Source organism: Acomys russatus, chromosome X (assembly GCF_903995435.1).
Source record: "Acomys russatus chromosome X, mAcoRus1.1, whole genome shotgun sequence".
NCBI lineage: Eukaryota > Metazoa > Chordata > Mammalia > Rodentia > Muridae > Acomys > Acomys russatus.
Window position 1 is genome coordinate 45,756,855 of NC_067169.1, and position 22,217 is coordinate 45,779,071.

The following is a 22,217-nucleotide window of genomic DNA, read 5'->3' on the forward strand; positions in this document are numbered from 1 at the left end:
CCTCTTCCTGAACACAGAGTTACTACAAAAACTTTTTGTTTTTTGAGACAGGGTTTCTCTGTGTAGCCTCAGATATCCTGGCCCTGCTTTGTAGATGAGGCTGGCCTCGAACTCACAGAAATCCATCTGCCTCTGCCTCCTGAGTGCTAGGATTAAAGGAGTGTGCCACCATGCTCGGCCTGACTACAAAGACTCTTTAAGAAGCATTCCATTTTGTCAAGACTAAGGCTGTTTTCCAGCAATCATAGCTAAGGCATGTTATCAGAAGCTAGATTCTGGCTTCAGGTGTGATCTTAAAACATGTCTTCTTTCCCATTTCTTTCTCATTTGCTCCCTTTGGCTCAGCTCACCAAACTCCTCTGGGTAGCTTCCTGTCAACTGAGCTGTATGAATGTCTGAAATTGCCTCAAATCACCCAGAAAAAAGGGATAGAAAGTAAAAGCTAGGTTAAAATCAAACTAAACAAAAGACCAGATGGGAATTAATACAGATACAACACAAACCCTATAGTAATGTTTAAAATGGTTATTGTATTTTCCAGAGAATCCAGGAAAACAAAAATTGGCATGTATCTGGCATTACAGGGGGATAAAACTAATGACTCTTGTTTGGTAATATTCACTCAGAGTACATTTGTTAAGTCGTCATCAGGCATTGATGATCAAGGTTGATTAAGACAGTGGTCAAAGTCAGGCACTGTGATGGGTACTCAGGAGATGAAGGCAGGAAGATCACAGAATTGAGGCCATCCTGGACCACATAGCATTACCCTGTCTTAAAACCAAACAGTAACCCCCCTTCACCCATAGTAACCACCCCCATCCACAATAGAAGTGATGGCAACAATCACTGAGATATACACATAATAAATCTTTTAATATTATTTCAAAACCAGAGAGAGTTATAAGGTTGAGAGGAAGTAGACCAGTTAAAAAGAGATTGAGGAGATAGGAGCAGTCAGGGAAGGCTTTCTAAAGGTGAATATTCAAGGAGCATTGCTATCCATGTTAGCAGTGCTAATTAAAATGTAGGGGTGGGACTCTGGAGAGCAAACCACACAGCAGGCAGAGTGTAATCAATGCTTAGAGACAGGACTTAGTACTGGCTTTTCCAGGAAGAATAAACATAGGGAGGGCTAAGGATGAAGTTGAGAGAGAATGAAGGCTTTCTAAATCATGACCTAGCTTTAAGTCATTTATTAATTCATCTGGTATTAATCAGTTCTTGGCAGTATTCTTTTTTAATTATTAATTTTAAGGTTAGCATACAAAGTAATGGGTTTTACCATGACAAGTTCATGTGTATGTGACACTGTACCTGGCAGTGTTCTTAACAAAGATCTCTTGAATAAATAGTCTCTGTTACTGCCGAGAGAAGGTAACATATAAGTCTAAGCATTCTACCATGAAGGGAACATATATTCTTTGTGGGGAGGCAGAAAGCATACGCATGAATGATGAAACCCAGGGTTCCATAGGGTGAGATAGCAAAAGTGGTGCAGAGACTCTCATCTGCTGGAGCTTTAGAGATGGAGGCAGAGTCTGTGCTGATGAGCTTTGAATGAGCCTGCCTGAGGAGACAGTGCCCAAGTGGGTTCTAATTCACTGTGCGTCTGGCTCCGTAGATAGGAGTGGGAGACATCATGCAAATCCAAGTCCTCAGATATGCTTGGTTATGGCAAACACGGTCATGTGTTGTATTATTTATTTCATGAGTACGCTCACTATTGTATCTATCCATTTTACTTACGTATTTATGTTTGGTTTTCTGAGACAAGGTTTCTCTGTGTAGCCCTGGCTGCCCTGGACTTGCTTTATAGACCAGGCTGGCCTTGAATTTAGAGATCTGCCTGCCTCTGCCTCCCAAGTGCTGGGATTACAGGTGTGCACCATCGTGTCTTGCTCTGTTGTATTTATTTCTAAACTATTAAATTCCATTACCACCAAGAGTGGTTATTTATTTGTATCATCAACTTTGTTCTACTTTGCTTTTTATTGCTGTGATAAAATACCCATGACCAAACACCTGGGGGAGGAGACGGTTTATTCCAGCTTACAGTTCCTAGCCCACCATGGAAAGGAGTCAGGCTAGGAATGGAAGCAGCGGCCATAGATGAGTGCTCCTTACTGGTTTGCTCCCCAAGGCTTGCTCAGCCTGCTTTCTTTTTCTTTTTCCAACCCTAATGCAATTTTCTTTTTGCTGAAAATAGATTTTTTTCACAGAATATATCCTGATAACAATTTGTCTTCCCTCTATTCTCCCAGTTCCTTTGCACCTCCCTTCACATCTGGATCCATTCTCTGTCTCACTAGAAAACAAACAGGTTTCTAAAAGATAACATTAAAATATAATAAGATAAAACAAAAATGAGCACATTGGAAACTGAAAAGACAAACCAACAGAGGGAAAAGAGCCCAAGAGAAGGCACCAGAATCAGAGACCCACTTGTTTGCACACTCAGGAATTCCATAAAAATCCTGAACTGGAAGCCATAATCCATGTGCAGAGGACCTGGCGCAGACCTTTGCAGGCCCTATACATGCTGCCTCACTCTTTGTGAATTCATATGAACTTTGCTCATGTTGATTTAGAGGACTTTGTTTTCTTGATGTCCTCCATCCTCACTGGCCTCTTACCTTCTTTCTGACTCTGCTTTGGTGGGGTTCCCTGAGAGAAGAGGTTTGATAGAGACATTCCATTTAGGGCTGAGTTTCTTAGGTCTTTTCACTCAGCTTGCTTTCTTAGAGCACCCAGGACCACCCTCCCATGGGTGGCTCCACCCCCAGTGGGTTGGGCCCTCCCACATCATCAGCCATTAATCCAGAAACTGTCCTTCACACTTGCCTACAAGTGAGTCTGATAGAGGCATTTACTCAGTTGAGGTTCTTCTTCACAGATGATCCTTGCTTGTGTCAAGTTCACAAAAATCTAGGCAGCACAATGTATATTACAGTTTTCTTTCATTATCCAGATATATTGTTGTTGAGTCAAATAATGAGTTCAGATGGCAAAGGATACTTGTTTTTCTGAGTTGATTTCTGTTGCTTCCTGAAAGAATTTGTTGAAAAGAAATATTGGCACATTTGGCCCTGGTGTTGTGTATCTGTAGTCCTATCACTCAGAAGGTGAAGCAGGATTGTGAGTTCTAGGCATGTCTAGGATACAAAGCAAGTTTAAATTCAGCCTGGACCATATAGCAAGACTGTCTTTAAAGAAGTGTGAACTATTTATATAACCCCTGATTGTCTCATGGTTCTTCCTGCCATATGTAGTTTATTTTATTCATGTGTAATAATATAAATGTATATGTTAAAATTAATTTTAAGAAGAAAAGGTGTGACTGAGTTGGTAATCCCAGCACTTGGGGATGAAACAGTATGGTCCTGAGTTCAAGGCCACTCCATACTAAATGAAACAAAAAAAACCAAATATGTATTAGCAGACAGAAAGCAAAGAATTTGTGGTTGGGGAACATTTGGTACTGTATGTTCTAGTTATATATGAGACTTTTGCTTTTGCTTTTAATGAGTAATTTATGGAGTTATTTTCCAATCTTATTCCATTGTAGACAACTACGAGTATCTTCAAAATGCACCTCATGGATTTTTCCCAAGACTCGGTGTTATTGGTTTTGCTGGTTTTGTTGGACTCCTTTTGGCTAGAGGTAGGTGCAGTTTTTAAGGTTCTCCCCCAGTCAGTTTATATGAGAGAGATGGGATATATGTTTGGCTTTTATCTCTATTTAATAGTTTTTAGATAAGTTGGTTCCTGAATGTAGACTTCTTAATATATGATTCATGTGCTTGTTTACTCCATTATATTTGATTTTAAACATACATAGAAATTTTATACTCTTTGTAAGAAAAAGAGATTAGTTATATTTAAGAAGCACATTTACTTGTTCAAATATCTGTTGTTGATCTATGGTACAGAAAGAGTGAAATTCTGTTCAAAGTTTTTCATACCTGACAAACTGTTTGTAAATGTTTAACTATTGCCAGCTATGGTGGTGCACGCCTTTAATCCTGGCACATGGTAGGCAGAGGTGGGCATATCTCTGTGAGTTCAAAGCTAGCCTGGTCTACAAAGTGAGTCCAGGACAGCCAGGGCTCTGTTACACAGAGAAACCCTGTCTTGAAAACAACTGGAAAAAAAAGTTTAATGTTATGACCAGGCTATTAGTCACAGTAAGTAGGACAGTGATTTACTAGTTTATTAACTTCTTTAGGTGTCACATCTTTAGTTAGTGATGATGTGAAAACTTTAAAAATGCTTAAAATGAAAGAACCTAGTAAGTATCTCTGATGCTTGGGGCTGGAGTGTATAGCTCAGTGGCAGAATGCTTTTATGCTTGAGGCCCTGGGCTGGATCCCAAGCACCAGAAAATATTACTTTATTCTACTACTATATCACAAAACAATAATGGTAATAAAAGGCTTCACTATGAAGAGAATTAAAAATTTTTTTTGAGATAGGCTTTGTCTTTGTAGCCCTGGCTGTCCTGGACTCACTTTGTAGACCAGGCTGGCCCTCAACTCACAGAGATCTGCTTGCCTCTGCCTTCCAAATGCTGGGATTACAGGCATGCGCTACCATGCCCAGCATGAGATTATCTTCATGATCTATTTGGAGTTTTGCTAGTTGTAAAATAAATGTTTATGGCCTAAAACTGCAGATATTACAAAAGTTCTGATTAGAAGCTTAATGTGGTAATTTCAGCATTTAAGAGGCCAAGGTGCAAGAAGACTGTCTTAAGACCAATCTGTGCCACATAGTAAGTTCCAGGCCAGCCTGGCTCAATGTGTGAGATTCTCTCAAACAAAACAAAAATTCAATATAGAAATATCCCAACAAAGAACTCTGTAATCTGACCACCATAAAAGAGACTGTGGTTTTATACTTATTGCTCTACTATTAGAACTCTTCCCTCTTTGTGCACAAGGTATTATTTTAGAGTCCGGAGGGTGAACACTGTCCCGGTGCCACCCTTGGTTCACCTGAGAAATAAGTTCCTGCACATTTTCCCGTGTCACTTTGTTGTTAGGTTTCTCCAAACTTACTGTCCTGCTGTTTGTCGTATGTAGTCCACTTTTCTCCCAGTTCCATCCTGTAACCTAGCCTGAGACTCTTAACACGACTGTTGTCATGAACTTGTCATGCCCGATATTGAGCCTCTTTTTCTGGTTCCTATGTCACCTTTTTGAGTATTCAGCCATGTTTTTTGAACTACATGCTTTTTTAAAAGTGTATTATGTGGGAGACAAACTTCCCAAAACCTTTTATGTCTGTTCTTCATGACAGTTTGGATTGCAGATGGCAGAGTGAATAGCCAGTCTAGATACTTGTTGCTTCTCTCTCTTTTTTTTTTTAAATCTTAGTAAATTTGAGGATCTTTTGTAATGGAAGTTTTGGTTTCTTTAAAAGCCTTGGTTATGCTATGTAAACATGTTTTTGTTTTAATCCCAAGTGTGGGATTTTAGTTTGGGCTTTAGTTTGTCCAATAGCTGATAATTGCCTTGTTTGGGGCGTGATTTTTGCCAGCTGCAGTTAGTTTAATTCAGAGTACTCTGAGGCGTATAAATAGAGTTCAGGGAGAGAGAAAGGGTGGCTGCGAGAAGAACACTTGGAGGAGGAGGAGGAAGAGAAGGCTGCTGCTGGATTTGCTGTTGCTGGCTGAATATCCTGACAATGGAGATTGGTATTCTCTCAAAGAACCCAAAGACCCTAAACAGCAGGAAGTAGCTGAAGAGAAATAGGCCCCTCTTCCCCACTAACCTTTCTCTTCTACACTCGTTGGGGTGTTGGAAGGAAGAAAGAGATATAAGAAACCAAAATAAAAATAGATTTTAAAAGAAACACCTACAATCTTCAATGTTTTGAATTTCTATGGCATGCTGACTACACATAGATGCTTATAACCTCTGGCAAGACATTTGGTGGTGTGTCTTCTTCGGCTCAAGAGTCATGTGTATCTGCTTTTTCTTTGAAAATTTGCTTTCTATTTCCTTCCTGAATGCTTTTAGTTAATAATTGAGTTCATTTTAAGTGACTGTAGTATGCTTTATATTTTCTTGCTTATTTTATTCTTTATGAATATTTTCCTTTGGTCATTTCCATGAGGTCTTGTTGTCTGGATGTTCCTTTTATGTTGCAGGCTCTCCTCCAATGTCTGCTGATCCCTGGTTGTCCAGTCATGTTTCAGAATGAGGCAATTGAAATGCTAGTAAGAACATTGTGTGTAGATATGGCTTGCTGGTAGGCAGGTTCTATGTTAGGGTAAGGTGGATGGGAGCTGACCTTGTATGGAGGAAGTTTTTGCTCTTTTTTAAAAAAATATTTATTTTTATTTTATGTGCATTGGTATTTATGTGCATGTCTGTATGTGGATGCCAGATCCCTGAAACTGGAGTTACAGAGAGTTTTAAGCCACACTTGGGTGCTGGGAATTGGAACCTAGTCCTCTGGAAGAACAGTCATCTCTTGCTGAGCCATCTCTCTAGCCCGAGGTCTTTACTCTTAAGCAGTAGCATTGGTGTGTGTGTGTGTGTGTGTGTGTGTGTGTGTGTGTGTGTGTGTGTGTGTCTGCATTGTTGGTTCGCAGCATAAAGTTCATGATACATTTTTTTTTTAGTGAGAGACTTTGCCCTGCTTTTAACATTGTTCTGTCATGACTTCCAGGAGTAGTTTTGCACTGGGCTGGCATGGAGGGAAGAAAGGGGTCACCCACTCCTTGGACAGGACTTATATTTGTCTTCCTGTCATGTTTCCTGGTTGCTTTCTCTATTGCCCATACTCATTTCCATCTGTGCCTGGGGAAGATCTATTCCTTCCTTTGCCACAGCCCTTCTTCAAGACAATACCAACTGGTCTTGCATTTCCATTCATACTTAATTTTGAAAATTGGTGTGTGTGTGTGTGTGTGTGTGTGTGTGTGTGTTGGAGGGGTGCTAGGGAACAACTTGGGGCTTCATACATGCCAGGCAAGTGCTTTACCAACTGTGCTATATTCTTAACAGTTGACACTATTTTTTGTTGTGTTGAGAATGAACCCCAGGGCTTACCACTGACCTACATCCCCAGCTTGGATGACTTGTTACCTATCTACCAGTGGCCATTCTGCACATTTTTTCTTCCTTATGAGGTTATTCTCTTAATTGCTGTTTTAATGAAATCTCAGGAAGGCGAGGAAAGGAGCAATTGTCTTTTGTGTTTATATTAGGTGTTTAGATTGCTTTAAAAAGTCAAACCCTAGAAACAAAAATGCTGTTATTTTTTAAAAAAACTTTTTTTCTGTTCCCTTAGAAATGGTGTTCTCAAATTGGGTATGCTGGTAATCCTAACAGTGTAATCTCACACCTGTAATCCTACCACATAGGAAGCAGAGGCATAAAAATCACAAATTCAAGATTAGTCTGAGCTACATAGTGAGATTATCTCTAAAAGCAAAGCGACACAAACAAAACCTAGAAAAAAGGTAGATGGGGTACCTGTAGGCCAATTTAGGTTATATTGCCTTAATTAATTAATGGTGGCTCTGTTGAAATATTTGTAGAGTGAAAGAAGTTAGTCACAAAAATCACACTTTATATGATTCCATATCTATGATGTTACTAGAGTAGGCAAATCCATAGAGATCAAAAATAGGTTTCTCTTAGCCTTATTTTGAGAATAAGGGAATTGATTGTGATGATGGTTACACAGCTTTGTGAATACAGGAAGTCATTGTTGCAGTGAGAATTCTGAAATTATGATTTCTTTAAAAACAGAAATAAAAAATGTTTTTGTTTTAATCCCAGATATGTGGTTATGGGGCTGTTTTGCAGTAGCTGACTATGATTTGCCCCGTGCTCTAGCACAGGTGTAGTTTTGCCAGCTGCAGATAGTTTCTGTGATTGTGTGACCTTTGGAATGCTGGGAACTTTTCAGTGTATATAAATGCTAGGGCCCTGAGAGGTGGGGTGGGTGGTTGTTGGTTGTTCAGGGGGGTTGCTTGTGGTTTGTTAGTAGTTAGGTCAAAGAAGAAGCAAGAAGAAAGAAATTAGTTCAAGAATCTCTATATCGGGCCAGATGTGGTGGTGCATGCCTTTAATCCCAGCACTTGGGAGGCAGAGGCAGGTGAATCACTGTGAGGTGGAGGCTAACCTGGTCTACAAAGTGAGTCCAGGACAGCCAAGGCTACACAGAGAAACCCTGTCTCAAAAAAAAAAAAAAAAAAAAGAAAAAGAATCTCTATCTCCATTCTAGTCTTCTTTCTAGTGATGGGGGCAGCAACTAGGGGGATAAAGGATGAGAAAAAGAAGAACCCACAAAGTAGCAAAGACCAGCTATAAGCAAATAAGAAATATGAAATAAATTAGATTTTGGGAAGTCTTATCTCTCTCTTTCTTCTCTCTGTCCTTTCTCTCCTATTGGTTATAGGGGATGAAACAAGGGAGATAAAGGGTGGGGAAAAGAACAACCTATAAAGAAGCAAAGACCAGCCACACATTGTATTTTGTATTTTTAATGGGTGAAATGTATGAATTATATTGAAGAGCTATAAAAAAGTAGCAATTTATTTTGTTGTATGTACTATTAATATCTCAATTTAGGGTCAAAGATATCTTGTTTGGCATTAAAAGTATAAAGCAAACTGTGTGAGTAAGGATATCAAATCATCTGATGATGTGTACCACTTTTTATTGGTCAGGTTCAAAAATAAAGAAGCTGGTGTATCCTCCTTTTTTCATGGGATTAGGTGCCTCTATCTATTACCCACAACAAGCCATCTCCTTTGCCCAGGTGAGTCAGACCCAGTAGTCAAGGATGTTCTTTATTCCAGCTTTTGTGTCCTGGTTTATTTTATTTTGCAGTTCTTTTTTTTTTAAAAAAAACTTTTATTTTTATTTTATATGTATTGGTGTTTTGTCAGGTCCCCTGGAACTACAGTTACAGATAATTGTGAGCTACCACATGGATGCTGGGAATTGAACCCAAGTCCTCTGGAAGAGCAGCTGCTGTACCATATCTCCAGCCCCTATTTTGCAGTTCTTATAACACCAAACAAATTTATTTCATAGCCAATTTAGAAATTTCTCCTCACTATTAATCTTATGTCAATAATGTCAATGTTCAGAGAATGAATACTAGTGCAAATATTAATCCATGGAAATTTAAGATAGCATTTATATACTTACGAAGAAATCTAAAGACTCAACTTCCAAAGCTGATAATTACAGGCTACTTTCAGCCTGCCCTCACAGGCCTTGTCTGTACAGACTGTGATTTCTTCTTGGTATTGGTGCCAGACTCAGTTATCTTGTTGAGACATAATGAGGCATATGGTCTCTCCTCTGGTGTGGAGGTCTTATTTGGGGTTCTCGGTTAACTGTCCTTTTCTTACTCTTTAGACTGCGGTTTGATGCTATCATGACAAGTAGGTAGATCACAGTTGGTGGATAACTTGAGTAAAGATAGACCACAGGGTTTTCAAGCATGGCCTTAAGATCAGTAGTATCAACATCCCCTGGGAACTTGTCAGAGAGGCAAATTCTCAGGCTCCACCGCAGACTATTGAACTAGGCAATATAAGCATGTGGACTAGCCATCTGTGTTTTAGCAGGGCGTCCAGGTGATTCAAATGTCAAGCTATTTGAGAATAAGCTTTACATGCTGATCTGGAGTCAGTGGTACTATACACATAGAATCCCTAGGGAAACTGGCAAGAGGAAGACAGGCTTTAGGTTTTGAGGTCCTCTTCAGCTTAGGAACATAATGAGCCACTCATGGAAATGCTGTTCTGGGAAGAGGCAGCAGTGCAGTCATCAGAAGCAGGCTCTGAGGGCTCTGAGCCAGCCCAGGCCAACACTATGCCCCTTGGATTTCTCATTTAAAGCGATAACTATATGTAACCAGACTATTTTTCTTCTTATCCTCTTTTCTACCTTTAGTTTTTATTTTTTTTCCTTTTTCAACTTTAAGTTTTTATTTTTATGCTTTTCTGCTTGTGAGACAGGATTCCACGGTCTTGTTCAGGCTGGCCTTGACTTTGCAGCAATCTGCTTGTCTCAGCCTCCTGAGCCACCAAACTGAGGTAGAAATCTCTTTTCTTTTTCTTTTGTGGTACTAGAGATTGAAGCCAGGATATTTCCTAGACAAGTGCCTCTACCACTGAACTATAATCCCCAGCATACTATGCAGGTTTAGTGAATGTGTCCCAAGATTTCCTGTAGTAGTTCCACACACACACACACACAGACACACACACACACACAGACACACACACACAGACACACACACACAGACACACACACACAGACACACACACACACACAGACACACACACACTCTACAATATCTCCTCCTCATATATTTAGAAATGTAGAAAAGATTATTTTACCATTCACAAATGTGCTGTTCATCTATTTTTTCTGTTTGTGTTTCAAGGTCAGCGGGGAGAAGTTATATGACTGGGGATTACAAGGATACATAGTTGTCGAAGGTTTGTGGAAGGAACATTTTCAGAAGGTGAGAAGCATTTTCATTATCTTCCTTTTGGTTTAAATAAGTAGTTCTTCTAAGGTTTTGTAAAATGCTTAACTAACCTCATTCCTTTAATTGCTTCTTCTGTTGGCTGTTATATCTCCTAGTGTCCTTTTTGGAAGAACAGTAAAATGTCTGAGTATTTAGATATTAATATTAAGTCAAAAATGGTGACCCAAAATGCATCCCAATGTAGCCTTAGACTGTAATTCCTATTCTTTTCTATATATAGTTTTCTCAGAGTGTACCATATTATCTAGAAGTTGTACCATAAATGGATTCACGGCCGAAGAGTAGAGTGGTGCTTCCTGCCAAGTGTGCTGACCTGAATTTGGTCCTGTTAACCCACATGGTGGAAAGAGAACTCATTCCCACAAGTTGTTCTCTAACCACCCCCCCCCCCGCCACACACATGCACGCACGCATGCACGCACACACAGACACATGCACTCATGCTCATACTCATGCACACACACACAAATAAATTAGATTAAAAGTACTTGGGGCTGGAGCAATATGGCTCAGTGGTTAGGAGCACTGGCTGTTCTGCCAGAAGACTTGGATTAGATTCATAGCACCCACGTGGTGGTTTAACAACTGTCTGTCACTCTGTTCCCAGGGAAGTCTGCTTCTTCTGGCCTCTGAAGGCACCAAGCATGTACGTGGTGCACATGTATCTATGCAAGCAAAACATCCACACACAAAACAATTAAGTAATAGAAAAAAAGCTCTGGATTCAAATGGAATATATTATGTCCTCAGGAAAAAAAACGCATAACTGAGACATATACCCTCCCTTGATTTTACACTTAATTGTAAGCTCTTTTCTTGCCTTTAGTAATATTTGTTCATCTCCCATCTGAGGATGTAGCTTTGATACATTAGGGGAGTAGTGATAGGCCAATTCTTTATGCCATCAGGTAGATGAGTAGCAGAGAGAGGGGGTTCTGTCATCATAAGGACACACCACTTTTGAACTGTCCTAGTGGCCACATAGCTGATTGTATGTGGCCTGTAGAAATGCTCTTTTTTGATAAAGAAGACTCATCCGGGTAGTGGTGGCTCACACCTTTCATCTTAGCACTCAGGGAGGCAGAGGCAGGCGGATCTCTGAGTTTGAGGCCAGCCTGGTCTACAGAGCTAGTTCCAGGACAGCTAGGGCTGTCTTGAAAAACAGAAACAAAAACAAGCAACAACAAGAAAAAAGAAGGCTCAGTATAGAACAAGGCATCCTGCCTCCTGCATGTTCAGAGACCTAGCTAAGGGCGAACTGGGCTTCTTATGTTAACATACTTTCTGCAGTATAGTTTATTTGACTCCAATTGTTTAAAAAGAAAATACTCGTATAAAATATATAAGAGGGGCAAATATGATAAAAGTTAATTAAATATATACATGAAAATGTCATAATGAAGCCCCTTATTTTGTATCATTAATATGCACTCATCAAAATTCCTTTAAATAAATGCACTAGAGTTGTAGCTCAGTAGGAAAAAAAATGAGCTTAGCATGCACAAGGCACCACAGACGTACATACATATATGTGTGAGTGTGTAAAAATCAGGGATTGCAGTAATATTACAGACTAAATTATAAACCCTCCTTATTGTGTACATAAACAACTTTTAGTGTAATCTTAAGACTGATTTTTAAATTGCTTTCAGATTTGTTTTATTTTGTGTGTATTAATGTTTTGCCTGCATATGTGTCTGTGCACCACATGCGTGTTTGGTACCCATGGATGTCAGAAGAAGGTCTTAGATTCCCTGGAACTGGAGTTAAGGATGGTTGTGAGGCACCATGTAGGTACTGGGAATTGAATCTGGGTTTTCTGCAAGAACCAGTGCTCTTAAACACTGGGCCAACTTCAAGACTGATTTTTATATTGGTAGTTTATAATGGATTTAGTCTCTTTTGAGTCCAGTTAAACTAGCTCTCTTATTAAGGGCGGGAGATATAGTTCATTGTTAGAGTGCATACCTAGCATGTACAAGGCCCCATATTCAATTCCCGGTATGATTCAACATAACAGTGAAAACAGCAGCCCTCCTGCCTCAGCATCACAAATGTTCTGATAGCAAATGAGACCAAATCAGTATCTACTACTTATTGGGCTGTGGTGCAACCACAGACTAGGACATACTAACTTTAGAGGGGGATTTTCTAGGAGCCTCTGTAGGTTGCTGTGGTGTCTGTAGACATGCATAAACATAAAAGCAAAGGTCTAACCCTAACCCTAACCCTAACCCTAACCCGGAAACACCTTTCTCAGACTGCTCAGAGAATTCAACGGAGTGCAGGACTATGGTTAGAACAAATTAGACAGACCAGCATTTTGTGGTAATTGAAGACCCCAGGAAGAAAAAACATGATAAACCTGGGGCACTTAAAGCTATTCATAGATTTTTATACAAGTCCTTTTGGAGTCAGATGGTAAAGATTTCTAAATAGCTCATCATTGGGGTCTGGAAAGATGGCTCAAGAGCACTGGTTACTCTTTTAGAGGATATAGATTCAATTCCTACATGACAGTTCGTAACTATCTGAAACACCAGTTCCAGGTGCTCCAGATCCCTTTTCTGGCCTCTCTGAGTGTCAGGTGTGCAAATGGTACACAGACATATATGTAGGCAAATACCCATATACATAAAATAGAAGTTAAATAAGTCAATAGTTCATCATTATGTGTCTACATTCTGTTTTGTCTGTTACACCTCTTTCTCAGAGTTAATGGGAACTTCATAGTGCTCTTCCATGTATTTTCCCCAGCAAGCATATTTCCCCTGATGGCTGCCCTCAATAAGAGGAAGTAAAATTGATTCTATTGATTTTGAAGGTGCTAGTCTCCCCTCACCTGCCACCCCACCCCCCCCCCCCCGGCTCCCCGAGGCAGGATTTTTCTGTCTAACCCTGGCTGTCCTGGACAAAGCAGTAGACCAGGCTGGCTTCAAACTCAGAGATCCACCTTCCTCTGCCTCCCCAAGTTCTGGGATTATAGACCTGTGCCACTGTGCCCAGCTATGTTAGATATTTATTATAAATCTTAGGTGAAAAATAGTAGGAGGCCATATTAGCTCAAGGTTTAATAGACTTAGATTTCAGAAAATTTTTTTATAATCCAGTGTTCTTTTTTTCTGATGATATATTATGATGCCCCTAGCATCTTGTTGGATTTCATGGTTTCCAGAGGTCTTTTGATATTTTTTAAACCGCAGGTACATCTTTATTAGCTATTTTATCAAGTACTAGTTATTGCTAAGTAGAAGGACAGCATGGTTCAAAGCTATTTGCAGTTGAGAATGAATGGAAAACATAAAAAAATGGTTAAACTCTTAATCAATTACCTCTTAGTAGGAGAACTTCCTTTCTTATTTTTTATTTTAATTTGTTTATTTTTCATTGTCCATATTAATCATATGGAGAGGATTTCTTTTAATTAATTTACTATTATTATTTTATATGAGTATGAGTGTTTTGCCTGCATTATCTTCATTGAATATCAAATAAATACATCTCAAATAACTTATAATATATCAAAGGGGAGGGAGTATACAACTGAAATATGAAACAAACCATACAGTACCAGGAGGAAGGCACAGACAAAAGCAAGAGAGCCTGGCTTTTTGAAGGGAACCTGGGGGAGTGGGACATGACACACTTCATAAAGGGCCACTTTTTGTCTTCTGCTTGTTTGGAAGTTGTTTTTTTGTTTTGTTTTGTTTTGTTTTGTTTTTGAGACAGGATTTCTCTGTGTAACTCTAGTTAATCATCTTGGAAATCACTATGTAGATCAGAGTGGGCTTGAACTCAGCGATCTACCTGCTTCTGTACCCCAAGTTCTGGGATTAAGGGTGTTTGTCACCACTGCCAGCTAGAAGTTTTCAAGTTAAGTGTAACTACCAGTCTCAGTTAACTCTCTTCTAATTTTGATTTTTTTTTGTACTGTAATCATAGCTGTAGTACATAGTTTTGGTTGTGTACAGTCAAAGAAATTAATGGATATTATGTTTAAAGGAGGAACCTAAAGTCTTAAATGCAGCCCAGAAGATAATTGAGTAAAGTGCTTGCCTTGCAAGCATGAAGACCCAAGTTTGATCCCTAGAACCCGCATAAAAAGAACTAAGTATGCTGATACACCCTTGTAACCCCAACACTGTGGAGGTGGAGATAGGGGAATCCCTGGATCTCACTAGACAAGCAGCCTAGCCTAATAGGAGAGCTCCAGGCCCGTGAGAGACTGGGTCTTCAAAAATGAGCAAATGGCACCTGGTGTTCTCCTCTGACCTAAACACCCACGCACGAACTCACGCAGGCATGCACGCACGCACGCGTGCAGGTATACTGTGCACACGTGCATTTGTACACATACAAATTAAAATGGAGTGAATGATGGCCAGAATTTGTTTTGTTTGAGACAGTCCTTTCATGTAGGAGAGTCTGGTACCCCAAACACTGTTCTCCTGCCACAGTCTCGCAGGTAGCTTTGCTTACAGGTTTACTGCCCTGTCCAGCAGTAGCTTGGTTCTTAGCTGTATTATCCTTCTAACTATGGTATTCTCAAGTACCTAAAACACGTCTGTGGCATTTTGCTGTTCTGCCATATCCCAGTCCCTTTTAGGAACTGATTCTAAAAGTTTGCATTTTATCCTCTAGTAGTTAATAAAGTAAGGGTATATTTCGTTTTATCATTGACATTGATCACTTAAGGTTATGTGCTTCAGCTAAAAGGAACTGTCTAAAATGTAAAGATAGCTGTATCCAGAAATGCTGCTATCACATCATGGTTTGTGTTTCTTTTTTCTATAAAAGGATATATGGTATACATATATAGTTTCCAACCAACAATATAGCCTCACATGTATAAATCATCTACCTGTCTTCAGAACTAGGAAATTACCAAGGCTATGCCTATCTCCCAGAGGGAAACACTAACTAAAATGTGTTTTTTAATTTTTTAATAAATTTTTAAAGGATTTATTTATTTTATTATGTATACAATGTTCTGCCCGCACGTGTGCCTGCTCACCAGAAGAGGGCATCAGATCACATTATAGATGGTTCTGAGTCACCATGTGGTTGCTGGGTATTGAACTCAGGACTTCTGGAAGAGCAGTCAGTGCGCTTAACCTCTGAGCCATCTGTTCAGCCCCATTTTAAAAAATTTTTATTTTTATTGCCTTGTTTTTCTGTGGGCTTTTAATTTCGTTCAACTATGTGTGTGTGTGTGTATTGTATAGCACTATGGTTGATCTTGCATATTCTTGTTTGTTTTAGCCATGTTTTCATGTTGTCTGACTGACCTTGAACTCACCTATATAGCTGAGGATGACTTTGAACTCCTGGACTTCCTCTCTCAGTCTTTTGAGTGCTAGGATTACAAGTGTGGGCCCCCAGAGCTGGGCATGATGGCGCATGCTCTTAATCTCAGCACTCAGGAGGCAGAGGCAGGTGGATCGCTGTGAGTTCGAGGCCAGCCTGGTCTACAAAAGTGAGTCCAGGACAGCTAAGGCTACACAGAGAAACCCTGTCTTGAATAAACAAGAAAACCACAACAATGAGAATATTAAGTGTGGGCCCCAACACTCAGTTCAGCTTGCTTAATTTTCCTTTATCTTGGCTTATAAATATAACATGTATAGACATATTAGCTGTATCAATTGAGTCTTATTATTTTTGCTATAATCCTTTAATAGTATGACAGTACCTTATTTATTTTAACTTTTGCAAACTGTGGGAAAATACAGCCGTTGATGGGTAATTTGGTAGTTCTCACCATATTGTTATAGCGCACAGAATTGTGAACAGGTGTTTTGGTTTGTATGTGTTTTTGTTTTTTGACTGGCTTTGTAGTAGACCAGGTTGACTCAAGATTGGGAGAGAGAGAGAAATTATTCACCAGTGTCTATTTTGGAAAAGGTTTTTTGGTGTTGGTGTTGGTGTTGGTGTTTTTTTTTTTGAGTCAGGGTCTCTCTATGTAATTCTGATGGTCCAGTAACTTACTGTATAGACTAGGCTGAGCTCAAACTTGCAAAGATCCACCTGTCTCTTCCAAATGCTGGGAATAAAGACGAGTCACCATACCCAACTAGAGAAGTTTTAAAACTATGAAACAGCTGCAAAACTAGCACCGTTCACTTGGATTTACTGATTAATATCTGTTATGTCTTACTGGCTTTTAATACATGTATTTCATTCACATACACACATATGTATATTCTTTAATGGAATGATTTAAAGTTCCATATAGTCATTAAACTTTCTGTATATTATGTATAATTCAGTATATATTTCCAAAGAACATTGAGGTTTATTTATATAAATAGCAGTGATAACAATACACCAAAGAAAGCTCTTTCACTGTTGATAGTAATATTTTGTAATACACACCCCACACTCATATTTCTCTAGTTTCCCCTGCTTAACAGCTTTTAGCCATTTACAACCCTCTAAAACCCTTTTTATAGCTAGGTGAATTATTAAAAGGCAAGCACTTGTAAACCATGATCTTAGATGAAAAATAGAATCAGCCAGCTTCCCACTTAGCCCTCTGTGGGACTGATCTGAGGCACAGCCCTCTCCACCTCTCTACAAGCAGCTGCTGTCCTGGATTTGATTGTAATAGCTTTCTCATTTTGTTTTTGAGACAGGATTTTACTGTGTAACTCAGGTGGCTCCTAACTTTTAGTAATCTTCTTACCTCTGCTTCATCAGTGCTGGCATTGTAGGTGTGAGCCACGATGCCTGGCTACCTTTTTTTATGGCTTTATCAACTGAGTACTTAAGTCTCAGTCTTTGCCTGTCTGTCTGTCTGTCTTGTCTGTCTCTCCCTCTCCCCAAGGTCTTTCTATGTAACCCTGGCAGGCCTGGAACTATGTTGACCAGATTGGCCTCGAACTCAGAGTTCTCTGCCTCTGCCTCCTAAGTGCTAGGATTAAAGACATGAACAACTATTTCAAGTTTTTGTTGTTTGAGACAGGATTTCTCTGTGTAATAGCCCTAGCTATCCTGGACTCACTTTCTAGACCAGACTGGCCTCAAACTCATGAAGATCTGTCTGTCTTTGCAGGGATTAAAGGTGTGTGACATAATGCTCAGCCATATCAAGTTTTTATGACTTCTAATTACCTTTTTTTTAAACGATTCTTAATTTAGAAGTCTTTTTTTTTTTTTTTTTTTTTTGTCTTTTTACTTTTTGTTATTTGTTGAAAGAATCTGGAACATTTGGCTTATGGCATTTCTAACATGGGTTTGGCTGATTGCAGTTCCTACAAAAGGACAAGCTAATCCAGACACTTCTTGCTTGCTTCATGTTTGATTCTTTGATAAGCTCTGTATGGGCACATAACTCTAGTTTGTATTGCTTTGGTGAGGAAAGTCCTGCTGTGTAGTCCAGGCTGGCTTTGAAGTTAGGATCCTCTGCTTCATTCCTAGGAGTGCTGGAATTACAGGTGTGTACCAAAAAGCATGGCTGTTGTTTTTTATTGGTAACCAAATTCTTTAAATAGTTGATTTACTGATACTTTTTAATAATTGTTTTATTTTAAAAATTTAATAAGAGCATGAGTATTTGATTGTTCATTGCTAATCTGAAACCTTTTCAGAATAATTTGTTTCAGATCTGAGGATCAGAGGTAGAAGCTAATTTTATATATCAGGCCTTAGAGTCACAGATTGCACTCTTTTTTTTTAAGACAAGGATTTACTTTGTAATCTGGGCTAGCCTGGACCATGTGGTTGTTTTTATGTTTCAGCTTCCCACTTGTTGGGATTACATGGGTGACTACCACAGGTAACTCCACTGATGGCTCTTCTGGTTCTCTTATAATCTGCTAAACAAAGCCATCTTCCCAGTAAATGTCAGATTTTTGTTTTTCACTAGGTTTTAAAAATCTCAAACAAGTTACTTTCAAATGAGTATTAAAGGCCAAAAATAATTTATTACATAAAGATCAGGAAAACATGAAAACTGAGCTTTGTTTCATTTTTGTCCAGCCTTTGCTGGCTCATCAGGAAAATGCAAGCAGCCACTGGAGTAAACATTGTACACTCTCTTCCTCCATTCAAGATGTCTCAGCTCTTGAAACACAAGTTTAGTTGAGAGTAACTCCTGTGATCTTAAAAGATTTGCCTTTGAAATAACCCAGCCATAGAAGTTCATTTATCGTGTGATTCTACTTATGTGAGGTATATGGAGTTACCAAGCTCATAGAAGCAAAGACTGACTGATGGTGGTTGCCAGGGGCTGGAGCGGGGAGAAATAGGGAGTTGTTAATTGATGAGTAAAAAATTTCAAACAGGATAAATAAATTCTGAAAGTCTGCTTTTCAGCCTTAAAAAAACATTACCTGTAATTAAAAAAAAAATTCTTATAGTGTTATATAAGATGTAGCACATTTAGAACAACTTAACTTAAGCTTCATGGAAAATCTAGCACATTGTCCTTACTTTCTATTTAATTTTATGTGGTAGGAACTAAAATGACCTACCCTCTTAACAGATATATACTGTTTTCTCATGGTGGCTGTATACAGGTAGATAAGTGTTCTGCCACCAAGTAGTACTCTTGGCTCTGAAGAGATTTTGAATTTTACAGCACAATATTGTCTCATATTGCCTCTGAAACAAATAAATATACTGAAGCTGAACACAGTACAGATTTATTATCTTTGCACGGTAGGTCAGAAGTCCAGTACTGAATCAAGGTGTCAGCAGGGTTGCATTCCTCTTCAGAAGCCCTAGAACAGGATTTTCTGTTCTCAGGTTGTTGACAGAACTTAGTTCCTTGCTGTTGTAAGCCTAGGTCTGTTTTGCTGCCTGGCAACAGAAGCTGACCCCTTCCTTTGTCTTCAAAACCAGCAGTGTAGTAGGTCTTCTTTTTAAACTCTCCTCTCTGACCACCTTGTTTTGCTTCCTTCTTAGTCTCTATTAACTCTTCAAATTCAACTAGGCCCGTTCACATAATCCGAGGTAATTCCGGAGCATGCTTCCTCTGGCACAGCCTCAGGTCCTCACATACAGACACCTTTGGGAGCCACTGTTCTGCCTTTCACACTGAACTGTGGGAGTGGAGTCCAGAGGACAACGCCATTCCTCTAGTGCTGTTCACCTGGGTTCTTTTGTTTGTTTTGTTTTACTTTGAGACTGGGTTTATCATTGACCTGGGACTTTTGAAGTAGGCTAGGCTAGCTGGCTTCTGAGCCACCTCCCCATTTCTGAGATTACAAGCATATGCCACAATTCCTGGGTTTAAAAAAAAATAGGGCTTTTGGGACTCAAACTCACAACTTCATGACTGTAAGCTATCTGTCTAGTCCTATGACTCTCCTATGACCACTGTTTGCCTGGCTGTATTAGTTATTACTGAGATCAGATACCTGATAAGGTGCACCTTAAGGGAGGGAGGATTTATTTTGGGTCTTGGTTTGAAGGTACTGTCCATCATGGTTGGAAAGGCATAGTGTTGGAAATGGCTGTCAGCTGTGACTTCTCATTTCCTCACATCTCAGCAGATGAGGAAGCAGAGAGCAGGGAATGTTGTGTCCCACTCATTTTCTCCTTTATGTTTAGTCTGGGACCTGAGACCATGACCATGGGATGATGCCACCCACCTGCAGGGTAGGTCGTCTTTCCTCAGTAAAAGCTCTCTGGAAACACTTTTTTTTTCTTTTGGAAACACTCTTACAGACACACATCTGTGTCTCTTAGGTGATTCCAAATCCAGTTAGGTTGAAATAAAGATTACCCATCACACTGGCATTCCCCCTTTCCATAATAGTGGGTAGTAATTAGAAACCAGTGTTTTGTTTTTTTTGAAAATGGTTTCAGTTGTGCTAACAGAAATTGTTGTTTGTGTTCAAAGTTTCAATGCATCATGGTAAGGATGCACTGAAAAAAATAAAATTGCATTAAAATTAGATTATAAGGAAAATTATTATTTTTTAATGAAAACTTTCTCTGAAAATGCAAACAGATTTTTGGCTTGTCACTAAGTCTTAAACTGCTTTTTGGAGTAAGAATGTCATTTCCTTTGAGATCATGGTGCTGTCTCAAGAGAGCTCTTATAATGTGGTCAAGGGTGGGTAGGCCCAGTATTTTTTTTAGTGACATATTGTTTTGATGTGTTTTACTCTAAGTGATATGTATGTAAAGAAGGCCATATTCTTGGCAGCAGAGCTGTTTTTCTCAATCTGTACAGTGGCATGCTTTGCCTGCCTATTTTCTTCATCTTGAGTGATCTTTTGAAAAACTTGTAAATTTGGCATTTTATTTTCTGAGGTTGTGAGACTGGCAGGTATAAATAGTAGAATATCTAAGAACATCATTAGAAATACTTGGCAATTAGTAAGTTAATTGAGATGTAAATGTATTTAATTAGGTAGGAAGCCACGTTGCTTTTATGGCAGACCCAGTAGTTAGCTAAGGTTATCTTACTTTCATATGTCTTTTAAAAAAAATGAATCACTCACCCAAACTCTTTCTTTGTTTCTTTGTTTTTTTTGTTTTTTTTTTCGTTTTTTTGGTTGTTTTTTTTTTTTTTTTTTTTTTTTTTTTTTTTTTTTTTTTTTGAGACTCTGTATGTAGACCAGACTGGCCATAAGCTCACAATCTTCCTTTTTCTATATCTCAAGTACTTGGATTGGAGGTTTTGTAACACTATGCTTGGTCCTAGACTTAAAAAAACAGATCCTCACTAGATCCCTAAATTCTACTCTATCCTATTTGTTTATTCAGCAAATATTTGAATGCTGTATGGTGGGAGGCTCCAGGCTAGTATGTGCACATGAGAATTCTAGGTTGATGAAAGACTCAGCATGAAGGAAATAATACAAATCAGGAAGAAGATGGGATGGTAAGGGTGACTCCAAGGTTCTAATATAACCTAAATTGAAGGGCAAAGTATGAAGAAAATGTTGAGAAAAGGATGAATAATTTCTTTGCCAAGCAAAACTTTGGATTGACTATTTTAGGGCAGAGTTTTTGCCAAAATTATGTCCCACAAAGCAGCGTGGCAAACTTTGGTAAATGCAGAAAGGCCCAGTGGGTGGTGGTGAGGTGTGTGTTCACATGTGTGCTCATGTGGGGCGGGGTGGGGAATAACCATGCTGGGAGGATGTAGCACTAGTACTAGGTCTTGCAGTTTGTCAGCCAGGCTTCTTATTTTATGTTGAACCACCAAGTAATGCATATGGTCTTGTTCCCCAGAACTCTGTTATAAAGTGATCTGGTATCTAGATAGGGTAACCATATAATTATCTTACATCCAAACTAGGATACTCTTGTGATTAAGAGAGGACAGTATTAATCATGCTGCTATAATGGGCATAAAGCAATGCATAGAGCACAGTTTTGAACTACTCCAGTAGACTTTAAAATTGCGTAGAAGCTATGCTGTTTAGTGACAGTCACATGTTCCTGCTTGCTCATCCCCCTCTTCACCTGTGGGTGCTGATGAGAGAGAGAGAGAGAGAGAGGGCTTCCAGGGACACCTGCACAGAGTTTAGTCTACAGAAAGCACAGCCTCACGCCCTGTCCAGCTTCAACCTAGAGTTGTTCAGACTGCCAGTTCATGACTTTCAATCTTTGATATCCAAGCTGGTCTTGTTAGTAAAATGTCAGAATCTAAGTCTTAAAAAACATACAGGAAAGGAAAGCTTTAACTATTTAGCACATGAATTTTCCTCACTGGAAACTTTTCT

General features: G+C 39.2%; 2 protein-coding genes across 4 annotated transcripts in view; both read left to right on the top strand.

Moving 5' to 3' along the window:
- Klhl15 (kelch like family member 15) overlaps positions 1 to 22,217 on the top strand; it is a 932,444-nt gene that overhangs the window by 142,295 nt on the left and 767,932 nt on the right. The gene's annotated exons all lie outside the window — the stretch shown is intronic.
- Positions 1 to 22,217, top strand: part of Apoo (apolipoprotein O) — a 50,278-nt gene that overhangs the window by 23,230 nt on the left and 4,831 nt on the right. For both annotated transcript variants that reach the window (XM_051142444.1, XM_051142445.1), the window contains 3 exons: positions 3,569 to 3,664; positions 8,690 to 8,781; positions 10,426 to 10,506. In XM_051142444.1, the coding sequence (XP_050998401.1) occupies positions 3,569 to 3,664; positions 8,690 to 8,781; positions 10,426 to 10,506 (269 nt within the window). The remainder of the gene's footprint in view (positions 1 to 3,568; positions 3,665 to 8,689; positions 8,782 to 10,425; positions 10,507 to 22,217) is intronic.